Here is a 23,843-nt window from a genome sequence, read left to right as displayed (position 1 = left end):
TGTTGTTTTGTTTGTTTTGTTTTGTTTTATCCCCCACAGGGCTTTCATATAGCCTTGATGGAACTCAAAATATCTGTTGGGATCATACTGAAATTTTCAGCCTCTTTGTTCCTTATCAAGTCTACTCAGATACAACCACAACAGTAAAATTGCAACAACATAGAGAGAAGTCAGTGGGTGCTCATTATAAAGCACAGAAAACAAATTAGGTTAAAGCACAATTATTAATACCATACAGACGAATCATGGCCTGTACTATTATTAATAACTGTAGCAATAATATCTAACTGTAAGCAATCGCTCTACACTATTGGTCACTGCAGATCATTCTTGGCTTTCTAATGTGAACAACATTGCAGCTCAAGGCTGATGTAGACTAGAGTTCCCATTGCATCAGAATAGCACAGTAGTTCAATAATTTTGTCCCGAGAAGACAGAGATGCAGAACAAAAAAGAAGTGAACGAACAAGTCAGCCTTTCCATTCTCCACGTCCTTTCTTTCCCATTTTGCCAATCTGATTTCACTCAAAGTGACTCATGGTGCAACAGAAAACATGAAAATTGCCTTCAGATGTGCAGAGGTTAGTAACTACTTAGTTTTCAAAACCAGCTCATCTTCCAGTAACACTATAGTTGCCTTCCATTCCATTTCACTTAGCTCGGCATCTGAACAGCTGCAAAAAAAAAAAAAAAAAAAAAAAAAAGGCCTTTAAGTCCGGAGCACATTAGGTTGGACACTCAAAAGGGGGGTATTTTAAAGGAGGCTGTGTGTATTCCGACTGCCAGGGAAGGCATTGCCATCTCGCTTCACACTAGGGATTTCTGCTGGTCTCTTTCTGTCTTTTCATCTCAATTTTGCACTTTGCCCCTTGCTCTGTCGCGAGGCCACACTTTTCCTGTAACCAACCTCTTAGAGCCAATCAAGAAGTCAAGGAGAGGAAAAAGAAAAAAAAAGAGAGAGAAAGAGAGAGAGAGAGAAAGAAGAAGAAAAAGAAAAAAACGCCCGCCCGCTCCCAATTTCCTTCGCTCAGCTGCTCACCAACCGCAGAGCCGACGGAGCCCGAGCCGCTGTCACTTCTAACCCAGCTCAGCTGATCGGTTGCCGCCGCCGCCGCCGCCGGATTCCAGAGGGGGTCAGAAGCAGAAGCCGAGCGCAGAGACGAGAGACATGGACGTGAATTTCGCCCCGCTCCGCGCCTGGGAAGATTTCTTCCCCGGCTCTGACCGCTTTGCCCGGCCGGACTTCAGGGACATTTCCAAATGGAACAACCGCGTCGTGAGCAACCTGCTCTATTATCAGACCAACTACCTGGTGGTAGCTGCCATGATGATTTCCGTTGTGGGGTAAGTGGGGTTACCCCCCCTCCCGGGGCACCCATCGGGGGCGAGGCCGTGGGGCTCGGGGCGGACGGCACCCCGGCCTCTGCAAGCGCTCCCCAGCGGCCTCCGCCCTGGCAAGTGCAAGCGGTCAGGCCGGTGGAAACTTGTCGGGGCGAGGCCGTAGCAATCGGGGCGCAGGGTGGGGGGTGCAGGGTGGGGGCTGCGGGGTGGGGGGCGGGGGTCCGGGGCGGGGGGAGGTCTCTGCTACCTCCCCGTGCCTCGGGCGGAGTCGTGTGGGGACTCCCAGGGGTGAGGCGATTTTGCCAGCTTCGGACAAGCAATGCAAAAGATTTTTTTTTTTAATTAATTTATTTTTAATTAATTAAAAATTTTTTAAATTGTGCCCTGATGGTTGTAGATATTTGCAGCGCCCCAGTCTTTTAAAAATAAGAGCGGGATCCCCGGGTGGCTCAGCGGTGTAGCACCTGCCTTGGGCCCAGGGCGTGCGACCCTGGAGACCCGGGATCGAGTCCCACGTCGGGCTCCCTGCATGGAGCCTGCTTCTCCCTCTGCCTAAATCTCTGCCCCTCTCTCTCTCTCTCTCTGTGTGTCTCTCGTGAATATATAAATAAAAAATGCTAAAAATAAATAAAAATAAATAAAAAATAAAAATAAGAGAGAAGTGGTGTAACCCTATCCCCCAGCTGGCTGGCGGGAACAGGCACCGCCCTGGGAGACTTGGGTGACCTGGGTGTGGATTCGAAATCTGCATTCTTGGGGGTATTAGTGTTAAAAGGGCACCTAAGAAGCCTGGTGCCTGCTGCAGCGTATGAGGAAGAGGAGCTCAGGGAGCAAGGGGGTGGGTGCTTCCTGGAGGCGCACCTCCTGCCCTGACTCTGAGGATGACTCGCGCCTTCTCTTGCTTTTCTCCTCCAGGAGTTGTCAGGCGTGGCCGCTTTTGTCCCCTTCACTTCCTAGCCCGTGGTCTCAGCCTGTTATTAAAGGCCTTCTCAATACCAGATCTTAAAATCAAAAGGGTTCTGTGTCATATAAGATTCCACCCGCTTCTGGTGCACACGACACCTGCTTTACTAGAAACCACCTCTTCTTGTAGTGTACCCTTTAAGAAATGCTTCTCCCGCTTTTACAGGTTGGCAATATTCTAGATCTTGCTGATTCTGTGCATCTTTGAAGAAAAAGCCAACCTCACACTTTACAAGGGAACTCGCTTGCCATTACCGAGGGAAAGTACACGCTGGCCTGGGGCAAAGAGATATCCAAACTTGGAGGGTGTGGGAAAGGCCAAAAAGGGTGGTTTCTTTCTTTCTTCTTTCTTCTTCTTTTTTTAATGTCTGGAATACTCAGACTTTTTTTTTTTTTTAAGATTTTATTTATTTATTTATGAGACACCCACAGAGACAGACAGAGACACAGGCAGAGGAAGAAGCAGGCTCCACGTAAGACCTGATCCCGGGTCTCCGGGATCACGCACTGGGCCAAAGGCAGGCACTAAACCGCTGAACCACCCCGGCTGGCTGCCGGGTGGTTTCTTAGGTTGGTTTGCCGATCTTTGGCTTACTTACTATTGAGTCACTTCTCTGTGCCAGACACAAAACACACCAAGATCAGTCAGACCGGAATTCTAGCCCAACGGCATGTGGCAATTGTTGAGAAGCTATAGGACCAAGAACACAGCACAGAAGGGAGAGTTCACAATTTCTAGATGTTGTTCAGAGTAGTTGCTGCCCTGCAGAAGAGAACGCTCATTTGTGGGCTGCAGTAGACAGTTGCACCGATCCTCATCCTGTGTTGCTTAAGGAATCACAAACGCTGAGAATGACTTGGTGTGTGGAGGGCACAGGCTCTGAGCTGACTGAATTGGCGTGGCAGCCAAGTTAAAATTAGTTGGGGTAGGACAGGCCTGAGGTCTGAGGCAGCGGCCTCCTGAGAACCTTTCCTCTAACCTTATGCTTGACGCTCCTTTCCCAGGACACTAAGAATTATCTTTAAAACATAGTAGTTTATGGGATTGCATCTCTTAGTTTGCTTTCTTTTTCTTTTCTCCCTCTTGGTAAAGAAGCAAGTCAGACTTTTATCTGGTGATCTAGATATGAGGCTTTTTTTTTTTAAGTAATCCTCAAAATTTAGATGTCGGACAAGGTGTGACACAGACCAGTCAAATGTTTGGAAAAAACAATTGCTTTTCAAAGAGATGTACTGCCCAGACCAGACGCATAGGCTTGGGCAGTCTTGCTGCTTTGATGGAATCCATTTTTCACTGTGAAGGTCAGGGTCCAGCCCCCTAACTAAATATAGCTCCCTCATTATGGGGCCTTAGACTCCTAACTCAGGCAGTTTAGGAGTGTTGTCCCTTCCCTGTCTCCTTTTCAAATTAGAAATGTTGATAGGGAGTGAAATTTTTGAAGGTAAAAGTAAAAAATAGCCATCTTTGTTTTTTATTATTCTTATTTTTTTATTATTCTTGTTTTTAAAAAACTTATAAAAGATACAGGCCAGAAGTAAATTGTTTTGAAACTTATATGTGTGTAAAATATGAGATTTCCTTCATACCCCAGGAAAAATTTGGTGTATGACCTTTGACTGTTTTCTCTGCATCCACAAACACATAGTAATTTTTCTACAAACGACTTTTTTCTTTCTTTATAATCTAGTAATAATAAAAGCAAACAGTTATTGAGTATTGAATGCTCTGTGTACCAGGTATTTGCTAAGTAATTTACCTGCATTATCTCATGTGACCCCGTGAGATGAGATGATATTATTATTACTGTTATTATTCCTGAGGCTCAGAGTATAAAGGACTTGCTCAAAGTCACAGGCCCAGTTATGTGTTCTGAACTAATGTGCCTCTCTTTTTTTTTTTTTTTTTTTTTAAGATTTTTTAATTTATTTGAGAGAGAAAAAGAACACAAGTTGGTGGGGAAGGGGAGAGGGAGACAGAGAAGCAGGCTCCCTTCCCTTCTGAACAGGGAGCCCAACACCAGGGCTCCCTCCCAGGACCCTGGGATCACCACCTGAAGCCGAAGGTAGATGCTTAACTGACTGAGCCACCCAGGAGCCCCAATGTGCTATCTTCTTATGAGTCATGAAGTTTAGAATTATAGTCTCTGAAAGCTGGAAGAAACTAAATATCTTCAGGGTCAGAGAGCTTAGTTGACTCTGGAACATTTCTCATTCTAAAGAGAACTCTCCTCTAGGTGATGTCAGTCTAGGTGGGTCAGAGGCATGTTAGAGGCTGTTTATCTGGATCTTCCACAGCATCTGATAGTTTCCCATATCTTGGTAGAGAGTGTGTGAAAACATGGCATGGGGGTTTACTGTAGAACGGATCATGTTCAAAGTGTGTTCTTCAGTGGTTCCATCCCTTAGTAGTGAGGAGGGTACTCCAGGGCATTGTTGGAGGACTCTAGCTTCAACTGGGAATTCTCCTATGTTGAAAACTGGCTTGGGTCAGGATGGAGAGAGCCTGCCCTTCTAGATCACAGGAAGGAAGAGAGAAAACCAAGTAGATATCATCTAGCTCCAAAAACAACAGAAAGGGCTGCCTTTACCAAGATGCAAATTAAGTGGGATTAAGGTAGAGAGAAATCTGTATGTGAGCTCCTGATGGGCAGGGTTTTGTAATCCATGGTCAGAAAATTGGTCTTCATCCTAAAAGCATGGATTACTAGGCATGTGACTTCCACTCAGTAGGTCTACTCTGCCTCTTAGATTAATTCTGAGTAAGTCTCTTGGCTAACAGCCCTTGTTAAAGATAATAGTCATATCTTCTGGCTCTTCAAATAGTATAAAGTAGTGGTTCAGAGTTCAGTAAATTTTAAATCCCAACTGCCAGTCATTAGCTGTGTGACCTTGGACTTCAGCTACACCTGTGCCTCAGCCTCCTCATCTATAAATGAGACTAAATATAGTGCCTGCCTCATATGGTTTCTGTGAGGATTACCCAAATTACTATAGGCAAAGTTCTTAGAATAGTGTCTAGCTCCTAGTTTTGGCTCCACTTATGTTACTTATTATTATTACTTTTATCATTGTTGGTGCGAGAAACATAGACAGCATTTTTAATCCCAATACCTCCATCCTCCCAAGCTCCAGTTGCCAACATACTTACTCTTGCTTCTCCTTCAAGACTCAGCTTTGGTACCATCTCTTTGAGGAAACATTTTCCCTTTGTCCCTCATTCCCTTGTGTTAATTGGGCCACACACCTGTGCCTGTATCTTTCCTGGTAGTTACCTCACAGGCTTTTAAATTGTCTGTTTACTTGTCTCCACTCTGGGCTATATAAATTCCTTGAGGCTAGAGGCTGTGGGTTTTGCTCACAGGCTTTTAAATTGTCTGTTTACTTGTCTCCACTCTGGGCTATATAAATTCTTTTTCTTGTTGTGGTTATCATTACTTTTATTCACTGTATCCCTGAGGCCTACTATATAGCAGATGCTTAGTTGGTGAATGCAGAGTAAATAATTGAACAGAAGGCCTCAACATAATCACAGGGGCAACTTTTAACCTACCTAACAGAACAAATTATTTTGAAGCACATAGCAGCACACCAGTACACAGCAATAGCATGCTCCTAAAGTGATTCTAACTGGGTCATTGCTGATAGCCCTTGCTACACATTGATTCGGATTATTACAGCATAAAATTTCAGTATAGAAAAGGTTATGATTTAAACTCCTTGCTAATTCATATTGTCCTTGTAGAATTTTGATGAAATCCTCTCTTGCCAGCTTCCTCAATGTCAGCACTATGGACAATCAGACTCATATAATTCTTTGTGGTACAGGGCTGTCCTTTGTATTGTAGGATATTTAGCAACATCCCCACTCTCTACCCTCTGAATGCCAGTAGTACCCAGGCCATGCAAAAAATGCCTTCAGACATTGCCATATGTCCCTGAGGGATCAAAATAACCCCTGGTTGAGAACCATAGCTTAGTTTCCAAGAAAATCATGATAATTTAGTGATCACCTTTACTAAATTCACGTTGGTTTATAGCAAGTTACAAGAACAGAGTTCTTGGCAGTTACTTAGCAAAAACAGTTTGATTTTTAGCTCCTGGCTTCTGACTTTTCAAACTTAAGAATGGAGCAGATTTGAAGCTTACAGCGTTTTGATTACTACCCTTGATTTATTTTATTTATTTTTTTTTAAATTTATTTATTTATGATAGTCACAGAGAGAGAGAGAGAGAGAGGCAGAGACACAGGCAGAGGGAGAAGCAGGCTCCATGCACCGGGAGCCCGATGTGGGATTCGATCCTGGGTCTCCAGGATCGCGCCCTAGGCCAAAGGCAGGCGCCAAACCGCTGCGCCACCTAGGGATCCACTACCCTTGATTTATTAAATGTATTATGCTATCATTCTTTTATTAGTCGCCTGGAAGCCTCTACTGATTCCACAAACTCATTTTCTGTTGTGTGATAGCATTCTGGCAGTTGCTTTTATTCGTTTTTGCTCTAAAGTTCACTCACTCTGGAGTTCCACTATCATAAAATCGGAGTTATGTCACTTAATGTAAAGTGCCTTAAGGCCCAAGGAGTAATAATATTTAAACAGCAGCTGCTGTTATTATGTTAAATCCTAGGTTACAGGTATATTTGGAATTCTGACAGCTGTGCATTCTCTTAAAAGTATTAGATGATGGATATATTTTAATGCTTTTGTCATAATTCCAACTTGTATTTCTTATAAACACTCGTGTTTCACTTAAAGACTTCAGTTCCTTCTTGAGATTCAGGCATCACTTCAGAAGAGATTGAGTGAATTAAAAGGGATAGCACGAATAACAAGTTGGGAAGTGTATGTTTTGCTGAAAGTGTTTTGCATATTTTAAATCAAGAAAAATGTCTACAATTGAAGAATAGATGACTTACCTCCTCCATCCTTGACACAGTACATCTTGGCACTAGATATTCTTTTTTTTTTTTTTCTTTAAGTAATCTGTACCCTCAACATGGGGCTTGAACTCACAACCCCAAGATCAAGAGTCACACTCTCCACTGACTGAGCCAGCCAAGCACCTCTAGGTATTCTTTTTATATCATGCACAGCAATAGAAGTTCCTGCCTCTATTTTCAAAGTGAGAAGCAGAGGCAACACCTAATAGCACTTGGAGTTTAAGTGCTCAGCATGTGATACATTCTGGTTGTAGACAGGAATTTCTGTGCTTAATAGAATGCCAAAAGATTTGAGCTGGAGAAATCTAAAGTGTGGGCCATGGAGCAGCAGCATCTTTCACCCTGAGAGCTTGTTGGAAATGCAGAATTCCAGGCCCCCATCCAGACCTACTGAATCAGAGTCCGCTTTCTGACAAGACTCCCAGATGATTCATAGGCACATTAAAATTTAAGAAACGCTAGTCTGGTCTGGTTCAAAAGAAACACTGAGAAAATTTAAATAAATGTATTCATATGCCCAGGTGTCAGCTTCAGCAATTCTAAATATATACTTCTTGGATGAGTCCAGGATCTTAACTTCCCAAGTGATTCTGATATATACTCCCAAGTTGAAATTGAGAAGCACTGATCCCATCAAACTCTCAGTTTCACAATTGTCAAAACCTAATAAGGACCAAAAACTGCTAATAAATAGTAGCCTCTTTTATTAATGTGCACTAAAATACCTTTTCTGTTAAGTCATATTGCAAATATTTTGAAGCTCCTAATTAACCAAATTCAGCTCAATTGCCGAGTCTCACACATTTGTATTATTTGCCTTTCTTGTTCTCACAAATTCCTCCCTGCCATCAGGATTCTCGTTTTCTGGCATGGCATCAAAAAGCACCAGCCACATGCAGAATTTGCAAACATATAAATGTGTCCAGTGCATCTCTCACTAAAAGGCTCATTTATTTTCATATGTGTATGGTCCAGCCTCCCCTTTAAGCCAGCATAGTATAGCTGCTGAATGAGCCCATGTATTCTTAAAGTGTCTCTCCACCATGTGGCCTGTGGAGGCGTTACCAGAGGATGGAAACTCCAGCTGCCACTTTATGCTTCTAGTTGCTTGAAATGACAAGGGGTTTTGGAAGGCTGGTACTTCTGTTTGAAAAGAGCATTACTTTAGCCTTTTCAAAATGAGTGTGGTCCCATAATATGTCTGAGGCCTGTGGCTGCCAGTGTCTAATATTGAAAAATAGTCAATAAAAACAAAAATTGTTTTTTACCTTTTAATGCTGCAAAGATGAAAAACCCAAGTTTCTAGTTGGAAGAAAAGGATAAGAGAGGAAGAAAAGGATAAGAGAGCCCTGGGATGCTCTGGATCGGAATGTATTGAAACATTTGCAGATGAAATTAATTGCAGTTCTTTTATGCCAAAACCTAGTGGAAAGGTTTTTAAGATCAACCAGCTTCCACACCACTGCTACAATATTACTCTTCTTTTTCTTGCTTCATTCACTCCACAAAGATTATGAAGCATTTACCAATTTCTCAGGTACCATGCTAGGAGATAGAGTAGAGAATAAGACACTGTGATTCTTGGGATCCCTGGGTGGCGCAGCGGTTTAGCACCTGCCTTTGGCCCAGGGCCCGATCCTGGAGACCCGGGATCGAATCCCACATTGGGCTCCCAGTGCATGGAGCCTGCTTCTTCCCTCTGCCTATGTCTCTGCCTCTCTCTGTGTGTGACTATCATAAAAAAAAAAAAAAAAAAAAAAAAGACACTGTGATTCCTACATTCATCATGTTTAGCGTCTAGAGGGGCAGCAAGATGAAACTATAGACATAATAATTTTTTTTTTGGACATAATAATTTTTATACCAAGTGTACAGAGATAGACATCTACATAAACACATTCTTTACAAACTGACTTACCTTCTTTTCCCTGTACATTATGATTCCAAATTTTAAAACTCAGGTGTTGAAAATGGGAGAGGCATTGAGTATGTGGACAGGGGAAAGGATAAATCCTCATTTCCTTCCCATTCTCCCCTGCAGCTCAGACATCTTTGACTCAGCTGAAGCAGTATTTACTGAGTACCTGCTGTGTGCCAGACACTGTGTAGGCACTGAGGGTACAAACAGGAATACAACCTCACCCTGCCTTCCCAGTCCTCCCAGAATTAATCCCTTCCTGTCCTCCTATACCTCTATCTGCACTTGAGGCAGGGCATGTGCAATCCTGGCATATATCTTTCCCTGATGGGTCATGTGCTTCTTCTGAGGTAAGAACTTTAAGAAGGTGTTGACAGCTCAATAAAAATGTAATCTCAAAATTCTTCATCTAATAAGGGTTGCCTTCCATGAAATCCTTGGACATCATTTATGCAACCTTATTCTTGACTTCTCCCCACATATTTAAAATATTTCCTGCCACCATCAGCCTGGGGATGGTAATTTCTGTCTCCTTTTCCTACATTAGGATTTATAATGATTCTGGATAAGTGTGCAGGTGAGCATATTTTGGATTCCTGGGCCCTTTCTTAGAAGGCAAAGCTCTCAATCTACTTAGTAGGGGTTGAGAGCTCTGCATAAGAAATCCAATTCTAAAAAGATGAACTTGACCTTAATACCAAATTGTGAAGCACTATTGGAAATTTCTTATTCTTTTCCTTCTGGACAATTGAATTCTATCCTTTATCACTCAGCTTCAGAATACATACCCAAAGGGCTTGGCTTCTTGTTTCAGAGAACACTTTCATGCCTGTAATCTGAGCCAGAAGCTGCAGCCTGCCTCTCATTCTGCCAGGATTTACCAGAGACAGGAAGGATTTCCCAGCCTGCCCTTCCATTGAGCCAGTCAGTAATGAAGACTCCACTCAGAAGGCAGAAAGTCCAGCTCAAATAGAAAACCGAGGCTTTGGTTCCTGCTTCTATTAATCTGCTTCAGTATGCCATCACTGTGGCTTCTCCCTGTCTCAGAAACAGAAGGAATGCAGGAATTGGGTGTTCGTGGGAGGTAAATAGGCAGGAGCCTCCTTGTAAAAAGGAAGATTATGTATCACCAGGCCCATTTGCATCTGCCCATCCCCAGCCTTCTCAGTGCTGTAAGAACTTGCCATGTGAAAACAATGGAATTTACTCTACTGGAAGGATTCAGAAAGAACAGTTTGTAAAGAAAGATCTTTCCACCTCAGTTTCAAAACATTATTTGTGAGAGTAACCATCAGTTCCTAATTGTTGAAAGCAATGATAAGTGTACACGAGGGTTCATTATACTATTCTCTCTAGCATCGTATTCGAAATTTGCTTTATATAAAGTTTAAAAAGGAATAATTGCAAACCAGTCAAATCCTTGTACACTGTTACTTGAAGCTCCGTCGCTGTGGGAAGTCTAAGATATATGGCTTCTAAACCAGGCCCGACTCACTGTTTATTAAGAATAAAATAAGTAGGCAGCCCAGGTGGCTCAGTGGTTTAGCGCCGCCTTCAGCCCAGGGCCTGATACTGGAGACCCAGGATCGAGTCCCTGTCAGGCTCTCTGCATGGAGCCTGCTTCTCCCTCTGCCTGTGTCTCTGCTTCTCTCTCTCTCTCTCTCTGTGTCTCTCATGAATAAATGAATAAAATCTTAAAAAAAAAAAGAATAAAATAAGCAATTTGCTTAATAAACACAAAAGAAAACTGGAGGTTCATAAGGTATGTCTTATTGTGAATATTTTAAACATGCCAACTGCTGCCAAGACAGTGGATCATTTGAGTGTTTAGTTTCATGGTGCCAAGTTCACAGGATGCAGCAGATATACAGTACCAACAAGAATGCAGTAAATACTGGGTCTCCTTCACTCAAATGGTTAAGAACATCTCAATGTTAGGTTAGTATGCCCTTTTCATGACAAAAGAGGCAGGCTCCCATCCCACCTCAACTGCTCCAAAGTCTCCTTACCTGGTGATTATTAGGCCAAGGTTACCTTAATCGTGTTGACTCAAAGTTGCTTTGTACATTTACATTTATACTTTCCAGTCAGAAATATTACCTGCCAGGATGGAAGCCATGTTGGGAAACCAGTATAACCATGGAAGGCTGCTGGGGCTATCTGAGGAATCAATGAGCAAGAGGGGCCTAAATAGGTCTGCAGGATTATGAGTCTCCTTCTGTGCTACCCTCCTCCCCCTCCTGATCCTCAGCACACACTAGCAGCAAGACTTACAGAGATCCTCCTGCCAGCAAGTTAAAGGGCCTTTTCATTCCATCTGACAATGTCACCGTCATTATACCTCACATCTGCATGGATATTCATATGATATTTCCTACTTTTCTTTTTCCTCTGTTCGTTTCATCGTAACTCTGTGAAGGTACGAATTCAGGGACTATTTCTCCAGTAATATTTAGTGTACAATGAGAATAATAGTGATTTGTCCAAAATAAATCTCCTGTCCCTCCTTTCGTGGCCATGGAAAGTTGCTGAGCTTCCTTTAAATAACATGAAAATGTGCTAGATCCTTACCTACCTTTTTTCTTTCTTTCAGCATACACGTATTGAATATCTACTGTGTGCCAGGCTCTGCACTAGGTGCTGTGGAGAAAATGTTACAGTCCCTGCCCTCATAGAACTCAGTCACCAGTGGGAAACAGACGTGCATCCAATCCTCATTCCAGTAAATGTATAAGCACCACTGTGATGAGGCTAGGAAGGAGAGGCATATGGTGCTATGACGTCGTCAGAGAGACAGGGATGAGCTGATTAGGCTGTGTTTTGAAGGAAGTAGGAGTGAATCAGGCAGAGAATGGCTTGTGCACAGGCCTGTGGAGGCCAGAGACAGGGTGAGGTCTAGAGGTAAATCAAAACCCCAGGGGCTGGAGCAGGTGTATGAGAAGACCGCAGGCAGGGCTGCTGCTAGCCCTCAGGCTCCCTCAGACTGATTGCTGAAAGCACCCCTTACTGCTAGCAGATGCAGCCTAAGCCAAATTGTTTGGTGAGTCAAAAGTGGCCTGGATTGTAGCCTCCCCATTTACTACCCTAGCCAGGCTTCCTTGTGCCAGGTACAAATTACACAACTGGATGCAGTGGCCCTGGCTATACCGACAGGGAGGGGCCAGACCCTGTGGGGCCTTGGAACATGTGTAACAAATTGTGTTTTTATTCTAAGACCAAGGAGAAGCAAGAAAATGAATGGGTGGATTCATATTTGCAATGACCCCTCTGGCTGTTTAAGGACCACAGAAAAACATCACCAATTTAGAGAAATCCACTGTGAGTAAATTGTTCCCCCCACCCCCCCTGCTTTTTTGGTGAGTCAGGCTTCCTCAGGAACCAAACTACAAAAATAGCTTTTTGGGTTAGAAAGTTGGGACTCGGGGCAGAGCGGCTTCTACTGCTCCAGAAGTATTTTGCTCCCTTTCTGGTTCTTGATGCCTTTGCAGTGAGCCCAGAGTTACCAACTGTGCACCCGTCTTGATCTGACCATCTCTGTTTTGGTAAACTTAGCACCGACTCTAAAGTTGGGTTTGGGACATATTTACTAACCAGTCTGTTCCCTAGCTTGCTTATATGTAGAGTGAGATGTGTTTTTAAAGATCTATCTTAGCCCTAAAATTCCATTTTCAGCCGAGTTTGTTTGTTTGTTCACTCTTCAAGAACTTGTGCTGAAACTGTAGCTCTAGCTAGCTGAATCATGTTGGCGCATTCAGGACATGTGTCCACACCTGCTGATGGCCACCTTCCTTCAGAGAGAAACGGGAATGCTGAGGGATTTCCCAGAATGCCCCTTCGCTGCTGATCCCAACTGGAAGGATACTGAGAATGGGTGGGTGTGGGGGAGGGGGAGGCAGATTCCTGAAGCTGCTTAACAACACACAAGGGGTTACATTATGAATTGCTGTCACGGTTGCATCAGCTGGTACCCTTTTCTCTCCCCTAGACCCCCTTTGAATATGTCTCCTCACTTCTCCAGGCTGTCAGTTTATTCATCTGTGTAATGGGACTGAATCTTTGAATGCTCTGCTACAGGATTCTGTGATGGGATTGTAAACCTTTTTCCAACCATCAATATTTCCAGTAGAATTTTTAACCATTGCAGTGATTTATTTATTTACTCAGTTACTTTCTATGGAATAGGATGTATATGCATGTAGGTATATATTTTTATCTCACAAGAGAAAAACATTGAATGCTTTTGGCTTGTTAAACTAGGTCCTATTTCCATCAAGGATGGAAAGCCACATTTTTTCCCTCTGTCCTCTCTCCCCTCTCTGTCCTCCTCCCTTCCCTTTATCTTCCTGCCTCCCTTCCTTATACACTTCCTCATGGGGGGGGGGTGCGGGGGGAGTATACCAGTAAATGAAACTCTACCCCCCAGAGCCCAGTGGCAATCGTCTCCTTGGAAGCTGGGGCCACATATTTGTGGGAGTTTTTACCTAAGGTTTCCTGGGCTCTCTTGAGACTGGAGTGACAAGAGCCCAGCTGTTGACTTTTAAAAAGCTTCCCTCCCTCTCAGATGAGAACTGCCTCCCAAGTCCCTGCACTCCCTGGAAAATGAAACTCTAGAGGGTGGTGTATGTGTTTTATTTTCCTCCAAGTGCAAGTAGGTGCCAAGGCATTGGAGTGGTACAGATTTTACTCTTTTGTTAGAATGGAATGGCACTTAAGAAGAATAAAGGAAGAAAGACCGTTTCTGCTCCGGGTAACTTTGTTCATTTTTTCCAGCTTGGAAACTTGGTTACTTTCTAATTATAGATTGTGGCTGGGTGTGTTGTAAGCTAAAACCAGTTCTATAGGGCTCTGTGCTCTGTTCATTTTGCTCTTGACCATGAGCAACAGGAACAGGTGAAAAGCAAATTTGGAATTGCTTGAGTCAGGCCTGGATTTTTTGTTGTTCTTTGTCCTGGGCTTTATTTAGACATTCAACATAGATGCCTACTTTGCTTGTCCCAAGGAAAATGACAAAGCTTGGCATACTTTTATTATATGCTTCACCTCATAAATTATTTTAATAGGTATTCTACAAAGAACTGAGTAGGGTACCTTTGCTACTTTGCTTCCAACCAGCCGTCTTTTATTTGCAGCTTTATGCAAAGCAGTTTTGTTAACCTTGAACCCTCCACTCTAGTTTTTTGAGTTAATGTTGATCTTTGCTTTTCTTGACAGCTCAAAAATATTTGGGTTAAACTAATAAACAAATGGGAATAAACTACCCATGATGCTACTACTACCCAACATAAACACTCTAGTCTTTCAGTATAATTTCTTTCGGGATTTTCTGGGTGCTAGGAATGAGATTTATTAATCAGTGACAGTTTCTGGGCCTCTCCACCCAGTTTCCTTACCACCTGCTAAAAAAGATTTTGTTTTTGCCCTATCCAGTTCTTCCATTCTCCAGGCCTATAATTGTCTTTCCCAGATCTGGGCAGAAGGACGGCATAACCCAGATCAAATTTTTTTTATTTATTTATTTATTTATTTATTTATTTATTTATTTATTTATTTATAGAATTTATTCCTTGAGACACACAGAGAGAGATGCAGGCAGAGGGAGAAGCAGACTCCACTCAGGGAACCCGATGTGGGACTCGATCCTGGGTCTCCAGGATCACGCCCTGGACTGAAGGCATTGCTAAACTGCTGAGCTACCGGGGCTGCCCCAGATCAAATTTTAAAACAGAAAAAGTACAGAGTGACTCTGGACCCAGATGATAAAGAACTGATGAAGGACACACAGAATAGTTCAACTGCTGGATGCTGGGAAAGCTTGGGGGAGTGGGGTGGTGCACCTGGCCACAAGAGGATCTGGAGAATCAGTAGGGAACCAAGGTTTGTGTGGAAGAAAGAACAGCTTCGCTGTGGCATATGAATTGCAATCGCGTTAATGTTATTGGAGAGATGACGGAAATAAAGGTGGGCTGTTGTAGCTGGCCTGTGCCAAGCCTGGGTCGTAGACTAGGAACCAGTTACTTTTATATTTTCTTTTCTTAGATGTTCATTTTATTTCTGATTACAAAATAACATACTAATTGTAAAAATCTTGACTTCTAAGCTACATAACATATATAAATCTAACAGAGAGAATGTATTATGATTTCTTTTACCCACTCAGTAGATTACTAATGTCTTCCCATATTATTATTTTAAAATTGCTGCACCACCTCTAGTAAATTGGTGGCCATATACGTTATTTCTAAAATATTTTAATCATAAATACCACTCGTGAATATTGTTACAACCCAATCTTTGCATTTTGTATTTATTTCCTTAGATTTTATTCTGAGGAAGAGATTTATTGCCTAGAAGGGGATGAATATTTGCAAGAGTTTTGAATGAAATAAGCAACTTACTATTATAGGGCTTAACTTTAAGTTACGTAGTACTAAGCACTGCACTGCTTTTGCCACTGTTTAATTCCATGCATTTTAATAGAAATGTTTAATTTTTCCAAAGTAGTTTCACATTGATTATGTCCCTGATTTGCCCATTAAGGTATGCAATACTTCTTAGTCTTATTTGAAACTATTTCAGATAGCTTTTGTGTTTCAGAAGGCAGAATCAGAGCTACAATGTAAAAGGATTATTTAAAAAAGAATCTTAGTTATCCCAAATATGAATTCTACTCTAAGTCTGAATCCTTCATCTGTTCTATTTCAGAAAAAGTAAGTTCTTGGCATCACCTCCCATTCCCGTCCCCACCCCCCTTTCTAAATCGGTCACATTGATATTCAGAGCGTGATAAAAACACACTGACCCTCATTGTCCTTCCTGAGTAAATACTCATTAAGCCTGTTGTGAGGGTTAAAAAGTTAGTAACTCATGTACAAATGTCATATTAAGGGTTCTGTGTGCATAGTTGGTTGGGGTGGCAGTGGGGGCTACCACACCCAGTTATTCTCACTAATGAAACACTGGGTCTAACTTTCCTCTTTAGTATCTACAGTAGTGTAAACTTTGGCTCATGTAACAATGAAGTCATAGGCTCTGTGCTTGGAGATCTCAGTTGATAACCCATCTCCTAATGACACTCTCGGCCCTTTTAAAGAATTAGAATGGATTTTCTGTGCCTGGAGTCATAAACTCAAATACCTCCATGGGCCAGACGGGTGATGTAAGAGAACAATGCAGGGCAGCTATTAGAGAAGCAGTGATGAATGGTGGCTCACTGAGGGCCTCTGTGTCAGAAATGCAGTAGATGGTGGTAGGGATGGGGGCTAATTGGAGAATATTTGTTCTATCTGAAAGAGAAGGTGCTCCAGCCAGTTGTTGACATGTGGTAAAGTGGATCTACTCTTAGATTTTTCTCATTTACAGGAAAAGCTAGAAATCCCAAGTTGTGTGGATTTTTTTAAAAACACGTCAGGGGGATCCCTGGGTGGCGCAGTGGTTTGGCGCCTGCCTTTGGCCCAGGGCGCGATCCTGGAGACCCAGGATCGAGTCCCACGTCGGGCTCCCGGTGCATGGAGCCTGCTTCTCCCTCTGCCTATGTCTCTGCCTCTCTCTCTCTCTCTCTCTGTGACGATCATAAATAAATAAATAAAAATTTTTAAAAAAATTAAAAAAAAAAAAACACGTCAGGGTTCAAATAAAAGTTTTTTTTAAACAGTGTGCGATCCAAACACAAATGTGATAGTAGACTGGACCTGACCCTTGGAGGCCATCATGTACATCTGTCATGGCAGCTCCTATGAGAATTTAAATAAACCTGAAGAGCTTGGAAAATACGTGAGCACTGTCCTGGGTGTGTACTAGAGCCCAGGATGTAATGAAACAATCCCTCCAAAAGAGGTGGTCTCTCTTAAATTTTAAAAGCCTCTTAGCTCTTTGCTGCATTTACGGTGAGAATGAAGACCATTCTCAGCAGTCGGACTATTGATTTCCAGCAAATGTCAGCATCACTCTGCAGGGACACACAGGTATTGTGAAAGGCCCCACAAGATCCTGGGGGGAGACTTCAGTCACATTAGCATGGAACTCACTCTCCTTGGAGGGAGAAAGCAGCAGCTAGGGGCTAACAAACTGGGGGAAAGAGACAGAGACAGGCCACTGCTCATACTATCTGGAGTCATGTACAGAACGTGACCAAGGGCATTACACTGGGCTTCCATGACAAGCCGAGTTCTGCATATGCTCTCTTCCCCAGCAACGTTGTTATCCAGGAGAATGGCGCTCTTGTTGAAATCCAAAATTTCGTGGGTGAAAAATACATTCGCAGGGTTCAGAGGAGGCCAGGCCTTGCTTATTTGGCATCTCAAGCCCAGGAGAATAAGTTAATTCTTGAAGGAAACGACATTGAACATGTATCAAATTCAGCTGCTCTGGTTCAGCAACCACAGCAGTTGAAAACAAAGATATAAAAAAAAAGTGGTGGATGGTACCTGTGTTTCTGGAAAAGGAACCATTCAGCTAGGTGACAAACAAGATCGAAGCTACAGAAACAGCAAGATGCTCATTTGTGGTATGTTTTAAAATGCAATAAAAGCCACGTATGGATTGGGGGGGGGGGATGTCTTTGAAAATTGTGGGTCTCTAATAAGATGGACCGGTTTGGGGATGTCAGACTTCCCAACTGTCAGTCTTGGCTCCACCATTTTCTCACCTCCATGCCTCAGTTTCTTCATTTGAGAAATGAATAAAGAGTATCTACTTCATCACGTTATAAGGATTAAATGAGACAATTTAGGTAAAATGCTGAGTAAGTACTCAACTTACTGATTAATGATTTGACTCCTCACCTTCCTCATCTTCACCTCCTGCTGCTACCACTTCTGACCTAGTCTCCCTCTTTTCTTCATATTCCAGGTTCCTGAGCCCCTTCAACATGATCCTTGGAGGCATTGTTGTGGTGCTCGTGTTCACGGGGTTTGTGTGGGCAGCCCACAACAAAGACATTCTCCGGCGGATGAAGAAGCAGTATCCCACAACATTTGTCATGGTGGTCATGTTGGCTAGCTACTTCCTCATATCCATGTTTGGGGGAGTCATGGTCTTTGTGTTTGGCATCACTTTTCCTTTGTTGCGTAAGTGAACCTCAGTCTTCTTTTCTTATGCCATAAAAAACCCCAATCCCTCCATCCACCAAATAGGAACGATTGTTCATTGAAAATTACCTAACCTGTTCTTTATGTGTGTCAGCATGTCTGCAAAATTATCAGAATTTTCTGCGACAGCAGATCAAGGTGTGATGGCTCACTAATTCCACAGATAAATATTGAGTGCCTGCTCTGTGACCGACACTCTTCTGGGGACAGAACAATGCACAAAGAAATACACATCCCAAGTCCCATGGCAAGAAATTTGTACAGCCTATGTCAGTCTCCAGATTTGTCTAATATTCTAGTCTCTCAGTCTTAAAGTGCTATTCATACTGTCGTGACACAAGAATGAATGTGTTTCATTTAGAAGTAAACTATTTACTCTCTGCTTACTCAGTAGATCATGTTTAGTATCAAAGTTCCCTAAGAATAATTGGCCCACAGTGTAGCTACCAAGTATTCAGATTTTGGTGGAAAGAACTAGGTAGCTTCTAAATTGTACATGCATCAGTTATTGTGCAAACACTTGAAACCTGAGATAGAGAATAGATAGAATTCCAATCTCATCAGCAGAAATCCAATTAAAGTTCTACTCTATTAAGTGATGGGAAGATCCTTTTTAACTTTTTTTTAAAAGATTTTATTTATTTATTTATTCATGACAGGAAGAGAGAGAGAGAGAGAGAGAGAGGCAGAGGGAGAAGCAGGCTCCATGCAGGAAGCCTGACGTGGTGGTCTCCAGGATCATGCCCTGGGCTGAAGGTGGTGCTAAACTGCTGGGCTACTGGGGCTGCCCCTTTGTAGCTTTTAATAGCAATTCATATGCACATTTATTTCATTAAATAAAATCAGTTGTTTGTTTGGGGTTATGTTAGATTATGCCCAGAATATTTATGGATGAATCCCACACCTTATTGAGCAAAATATTTTTGTTTTTAAATATTTATTTATTTATTTATTTATTTATTTATAGATTTTATTTATTCACGAGAGACACAGAAAAAGAGGCAGAGACACAGGCAGAGGGAGGAGAAGCAGGCTCCATGCAAGGAGCCTGATGAGGGACTCGATCCCAGGAATCCGGGATCACGCCCTGAGCCAAAGGCAGACGCTCAAAGCTGAGCCACCCAGGGATCCCAAATATTTATTTATTTGTTTAAATAATCTCTATATCCAATGTGGAGCTTGAATTAATGACCGCAAGATCAAGAGTCGCTGCCCTTCTGGCTGAGCCAGCCAGGCATCCTTAATTGGACAAAATACTTGATTCAGCAAATTCAGACTTTTTGAAATATTCCTTAAGTTTTCCTATGTGCTAGAGGCTTAGTATTTCAAAGATCCTGCTTTGACACACAGCTTGTTAACTTCAATACCTTTTCACATCAGGGCCTGAGACAGGCCAGTCTAATGAAATATATCATAGGTAGAGAGTCAAGTACCCAGATTTCTATTTCTACACCTGCTGAAAACCAGCCATGTGATTTGGACCAGATATCCTGTATGGGCTGCAGTTCACTCATCTATAAAATAAGGAAAATAGGATTAGTAACTCCTAGACCTTGATGATTATCAGAATCATACATGACACTTAAAAAATATATATATATGGATTGCCCAGCCCTAATAACCCTTAGAGATCTTGATTCTGTGAGTTGACAGTGGGGCTGCCAAAACCTGTATTTTTAGAAAGTGCCTCAAATGTTCCCAATGGCCGTCTGGGTTGGGAGCCTCCAGATACAATGCACATCAGTGTTTCTCAAAATGATCATCTAAGATCACATAAATGAGAATCATCTAGAGTGAATATTGGCTTTTTACATTGTAGAGCCCTACCACAGTTTTACTGGTCTGAATTTTGGATGATGGAGACCTGAAATTCTTTTTAACAGCCCCTCTAGGTGACTTATATGTATGTGCATAGGAGTTTGAAAATCACTGATGTAGATCTCTTGCTGTGCCTGTTTAAAATACAAATCCCCAGGCCCATCTCTTTATGGTTTTGGTTCAGGAGGTCCAGGAGAGGGACCAGGGAATGTTTCTTAATAAGCAAACGTAATTCTAAATGATGAAGCAAATTTGAGGAACCTTAGGGTCCCTGAGAGCTATAAAACCTTTAGTTTTTATCTATACACCTATATCCAGCACTTTGGAGGCATGTCCTAGGTGGACTTCACCCGTGTGCTTCCTGCTGAGAAGCAAATGCAGATAATCCATGAAATGATTGTGAGTTCCTTTCTGGAAAACGCTGTGAGTCGTTTTTTATGTAAATTGGAATCCTGTTGATTCACTTTGGATTCCAAGGCATTTAAGTAGCAGCCAAAAGGTAACAACATCAACCTGAGAGAGAGAGAATGTGGTTGCCAGATTAAGGTCCTTCCTGCTATATAGGTTTTCCTTCACACACAAAGAAAACATAATATATGACTTAACGAAGAGCTTTGGATCAAGTCCAAGGATCCATTTGAGAACTTGGATCAATTAGAGAACCAGATTAGTCTATAGCTAACTGAGGCGAGGTTTCCCCAAAGTGTGAAGACAGGAGCGTTTAGGTTGCTGTGGAAAAGAACTGTTACTTTCACACTAACCACGTTTCACTTCCCCACAGTGATGTTCATCCACGCGTCGTTGAGACTTCGGAATCTCAAGAACAAACTGGAGAATAAAATGGAGGGGATAGGTTTGAAGAGGACACCGATGGGCATTGTCCTAGATGCCCTAGAACAGCAGGAAGAAACTGTCAGCAAATTCGCTGACTATATCAGCAAAGTGAAGGAATAAATACAGCTGACCTGCTGAGAGGACTGCAGCAGACATCAGGTTGCAGTCTGCCCTTATCCAGACCTACTTCCCTTATGTGTTCTTGAAATAGGAGGTGCCTGTACCATCCACCTATCTATGGCAGCATGCATGTGTAGGTCCAACTGTTAACATCTCCGATGTTCCAGAGAGAAGCCCTCAGAAACTGCAAGAAACTACCCTCCTCTTATGCCTGAAGTTTCAAGTGTGTTTATGCAAACTGATAAGAAGTGGATCACACTTATTTCTTTAGAGAAATAAATGAGAAAGAATTTTGCATTGTACAGCAACAGTACTGTTAACTTGTAGGAAAAAACTAATTGTAAAGTATCAAGGCAATATGAGTAAATGAAAAAAAAAACCTGTTAAAGTAGATGTCATGCATTAGCCTGTTTTAATCCCCCCAAGCCCCCAGCATCCTCCAAAAATATTTCCTGGGACCCTAATATGTGCGGTCTAAACTATTTCAGTTTTTATTATTATTCTTTCAAAATCGAAGACGATCTGTCTCACTTTGCTGCCTGTTGGACATGCAGTGGAAACTGGATAAACCGGTTTTTATTTTGTTTACAAGTATAAAGATAGCTGTTGAGAAGAATATTTTGTCAAATTTTGGTAAAATTTTGAAATGCTAGTAATGCCTTTTCACTAGCAGGTATTTGTTGCAACCTAAATATCATCCTTTACGGAGGTTATAGCTACATGCCCTATATTATTCTTGACGGTCTTGTTTAAAAAAAAGCAACAACAAAAAAATAAAATATGAGTTCTGTTTATATTGCTTATTTTTTTTTGTTATGACAGAAAGGTGTCCAAGATAATTATGTTTCCTATATTGTTTTTCACTGTTTAGTTTTTAACTGGAACATTTAGAAAGAAGAAAATCAATGTACATTGTATTGATTCCTTAGGGGCACAAAAAGAACAATAATGGCTGATTGTTTGAAACCTGAATGGCACCTGCAGATGACCAAGCAAAAAGACTTATGAAAATGCGAGTCATCAATGGCTTCTGCACTTCATAAAACTTTTAGATAGCAGTTGTTACAACCGTATGTTTTTATAGATAGGCATTAGAATCAAGATAGCATGAGTTTATATATCCTGTTACTTTCTTCCTTTTATTTCTCATGTATTTAGAAATAGATCATACAAAAATGTTTTGCTTGCCAATTGAGTGATTTCATAGCTGAACAGAAAACATTTGGGTTTCCCTAACACTGAATTATGAAGACAACTGGAGCAGTACTTACTGAAGAGACTGTGTGTGTCCTAAAAGAAGCAGCAACAGCATATGCTGCTCCTGGTTTTTCTTGCATTTTCATTTTTCAGCCAACCTGCAGCCTCCATCTCTAGCACAGTGATATAGCCATGACTTGATAGACATGGTCTAGAGTTTGTACCCTTACCCAAATATGGAGAATAAAATTTATCGAAGATTTTTATTTGTGAGGCTTTGTTTAATGCACATCTGTTGCTAAATATCTGGGATACTTGGTGACAGCTCTGTAAACGATAAGGACGTGAGGACATGCTAAACGGCAAAAGCCACTCAGCTTGTGTTTCAAATACTGTAGTCTCTGCCTACCCCCACCCCCCATCAGTGCTTTTGCTTTCCATGGTTTCGGTTACCTGCAGTCAGCCTTGGTCCAGAAGCAGATGATCCTTCTGACACATCGTCAGGAGATCAACAGTAGACAAATACTATGTCACAATGCCTACGTCATTCCCCTCACTTCATCTCTATAGGAGGCATTTTCTCATCTCACATCATCACAGAAGAAGGGGGAGTACATGCAATAAGATAATTTTGAGAGACCACATTCACATAACTTTTATCACAACTTTTATCATATTATTATTGTTCTAACTTGTTAGTTTTTGTTGTTAATCTCTGTGCCAGATTTATAAATTAATCTTTGTTGAGGCATGTACAGGAAAAAAACTATGTATGGGGGTTCAGTACTATGTGGTTTCAGGCATCCACTGGGGTCCTTGAACATATGCCAACTGGATGGGGGGAGGACTACAATACGGTTTAATAAAACTCTAATACTTTATTAATTTCCAGCCAGAATAAAATTGAATTCCAATGGGTCCCTTTTTTAAACCTGACATAATTGAGCCCCTTCTATTTTTCTTTTCTTTTTTTTTTTTTTTTAAGGTTTTATTTATTCATGAGAGACACAGAGAGAGAGGTAGAGACATAGGCAGAGGGAGAAGCAGACTCCCTGTGGGGAGCCTGATGTGGGACTCCATCCCAGGACCCCGGGATCATGCCCTGAGCAGAAGGCAGATGCTCAACCGCTGAGCCACCCAGGCGCCGCCCCCCTTCTATTTTCCTACATGAATTCTGTAGACTGAGTGCAATCTATTTGGAAAAAGTGACAACTTACATTAAAAAATATACTCATAATTACTAATGGTGGTGGTCAATTCTGGGAGGATAATAATATAAAAATGTAGCATGTAAGTGTTGTAAATTACTCCATTTTAAAACAAATTAGGGATCCCTGGGTGGCTCAGCAGTTTGGCGCCTGCCTTTGGCCCAGGGCGTGATCCTGGAGTCCCAGGATGGGTCCCGCATCGGGCTCCCAGCATGGAGCCTGCTTCTCTCTCTGCCTTTAGTGTGCACTAAATTATCCTTAAAAAATGGAAACACCATATTTCTTTCCCATAACTTGTCTTTCTAAATAATGTATTTTTAAACTTTCCCCCCATTTAGTCTATTCCTGTTTTGCTTGTTATCACCTATGATTATGGAAAAGGAGAAAGAAAGCAGGTGCCAACTATTCACTCAGGTAAAG

At 42.0% G+C, this 23,843-nt stretch overlaps 1 protein-coding gene across 1 annotated transcript; it reads left to right on the top strand.

Annotated features, from left to right (window-relative positions):
- The first annotated feature begins 880 nt into the window (after positions 1-880).
- Positions 881-22,481, top strand: ARL6IP5 (ADP ribosylation factor like GTPase 6 interacting protein 5). Its single transcript, XM_038565881.1, has 3 exons — positions 881-1,344; positions 18,008-18,225; positions 20,846-22,481. The coding sequence occupies exons 1-3, from the start codon at positions 1,169-1,171 to the stop codon at positions 21,016-21,018; spliced, it is 567 nt and encodes a 188-aa protein (XP_038421809.1). The 5' UTR covers positions 881-1,168; the 3' UTR covers positions 21,019-22,481.
- Positions 22,482-23,843: the final 1,362 nt, after the last annotated feature.

The sequence above is a fragment of the Canis lupus genome, chromosome 20 (assembly GCF_011100685.1).
Source record: "Canis lupus familiaris isolate Mischka breed German Shepherd chromosome 20, alternate assembly UU_Cfam_GSD_1.0, whole genome shotgun sequence".
NCBI lineage: Eukaryota > Metazoa > Chordata > Mammalia > Carnivora > Canidae > Canis > Canis lupus.
Note: the sequence above shows the minus strand (reverse complement) of the source record. Positions and strands in the feature narration are given on the sequence as shown.

What these genes read in the sequence shown, in the direction of transcription:
- ARL6IP5 (XM_038565881.1), top strand. Translation starts at nt 1,169, where the DNA reads ATGGACGTGAATTTCGCCCCGCTCCGCGCCTGGGAAGATTTCTTCCCC. An exon ending in ATGATGATTTCCGTTGTGGG is followed by an intron (nt 1,345 to 18,007) that starts GTAAGTGGGGTT and finishes TTCATATTCCAG; the next exon opens with GTTCCTGAGCCCCTTCAACA. An exon ending in CATCACTTTTCCTTTGTTGC is followed by an intron (nt 18,226 to 20,845) that starts GTAAGTGAACCT and finishes ACTTCCCCACAG; the next exon opens with TGATGTTCATCCACGCGTCG.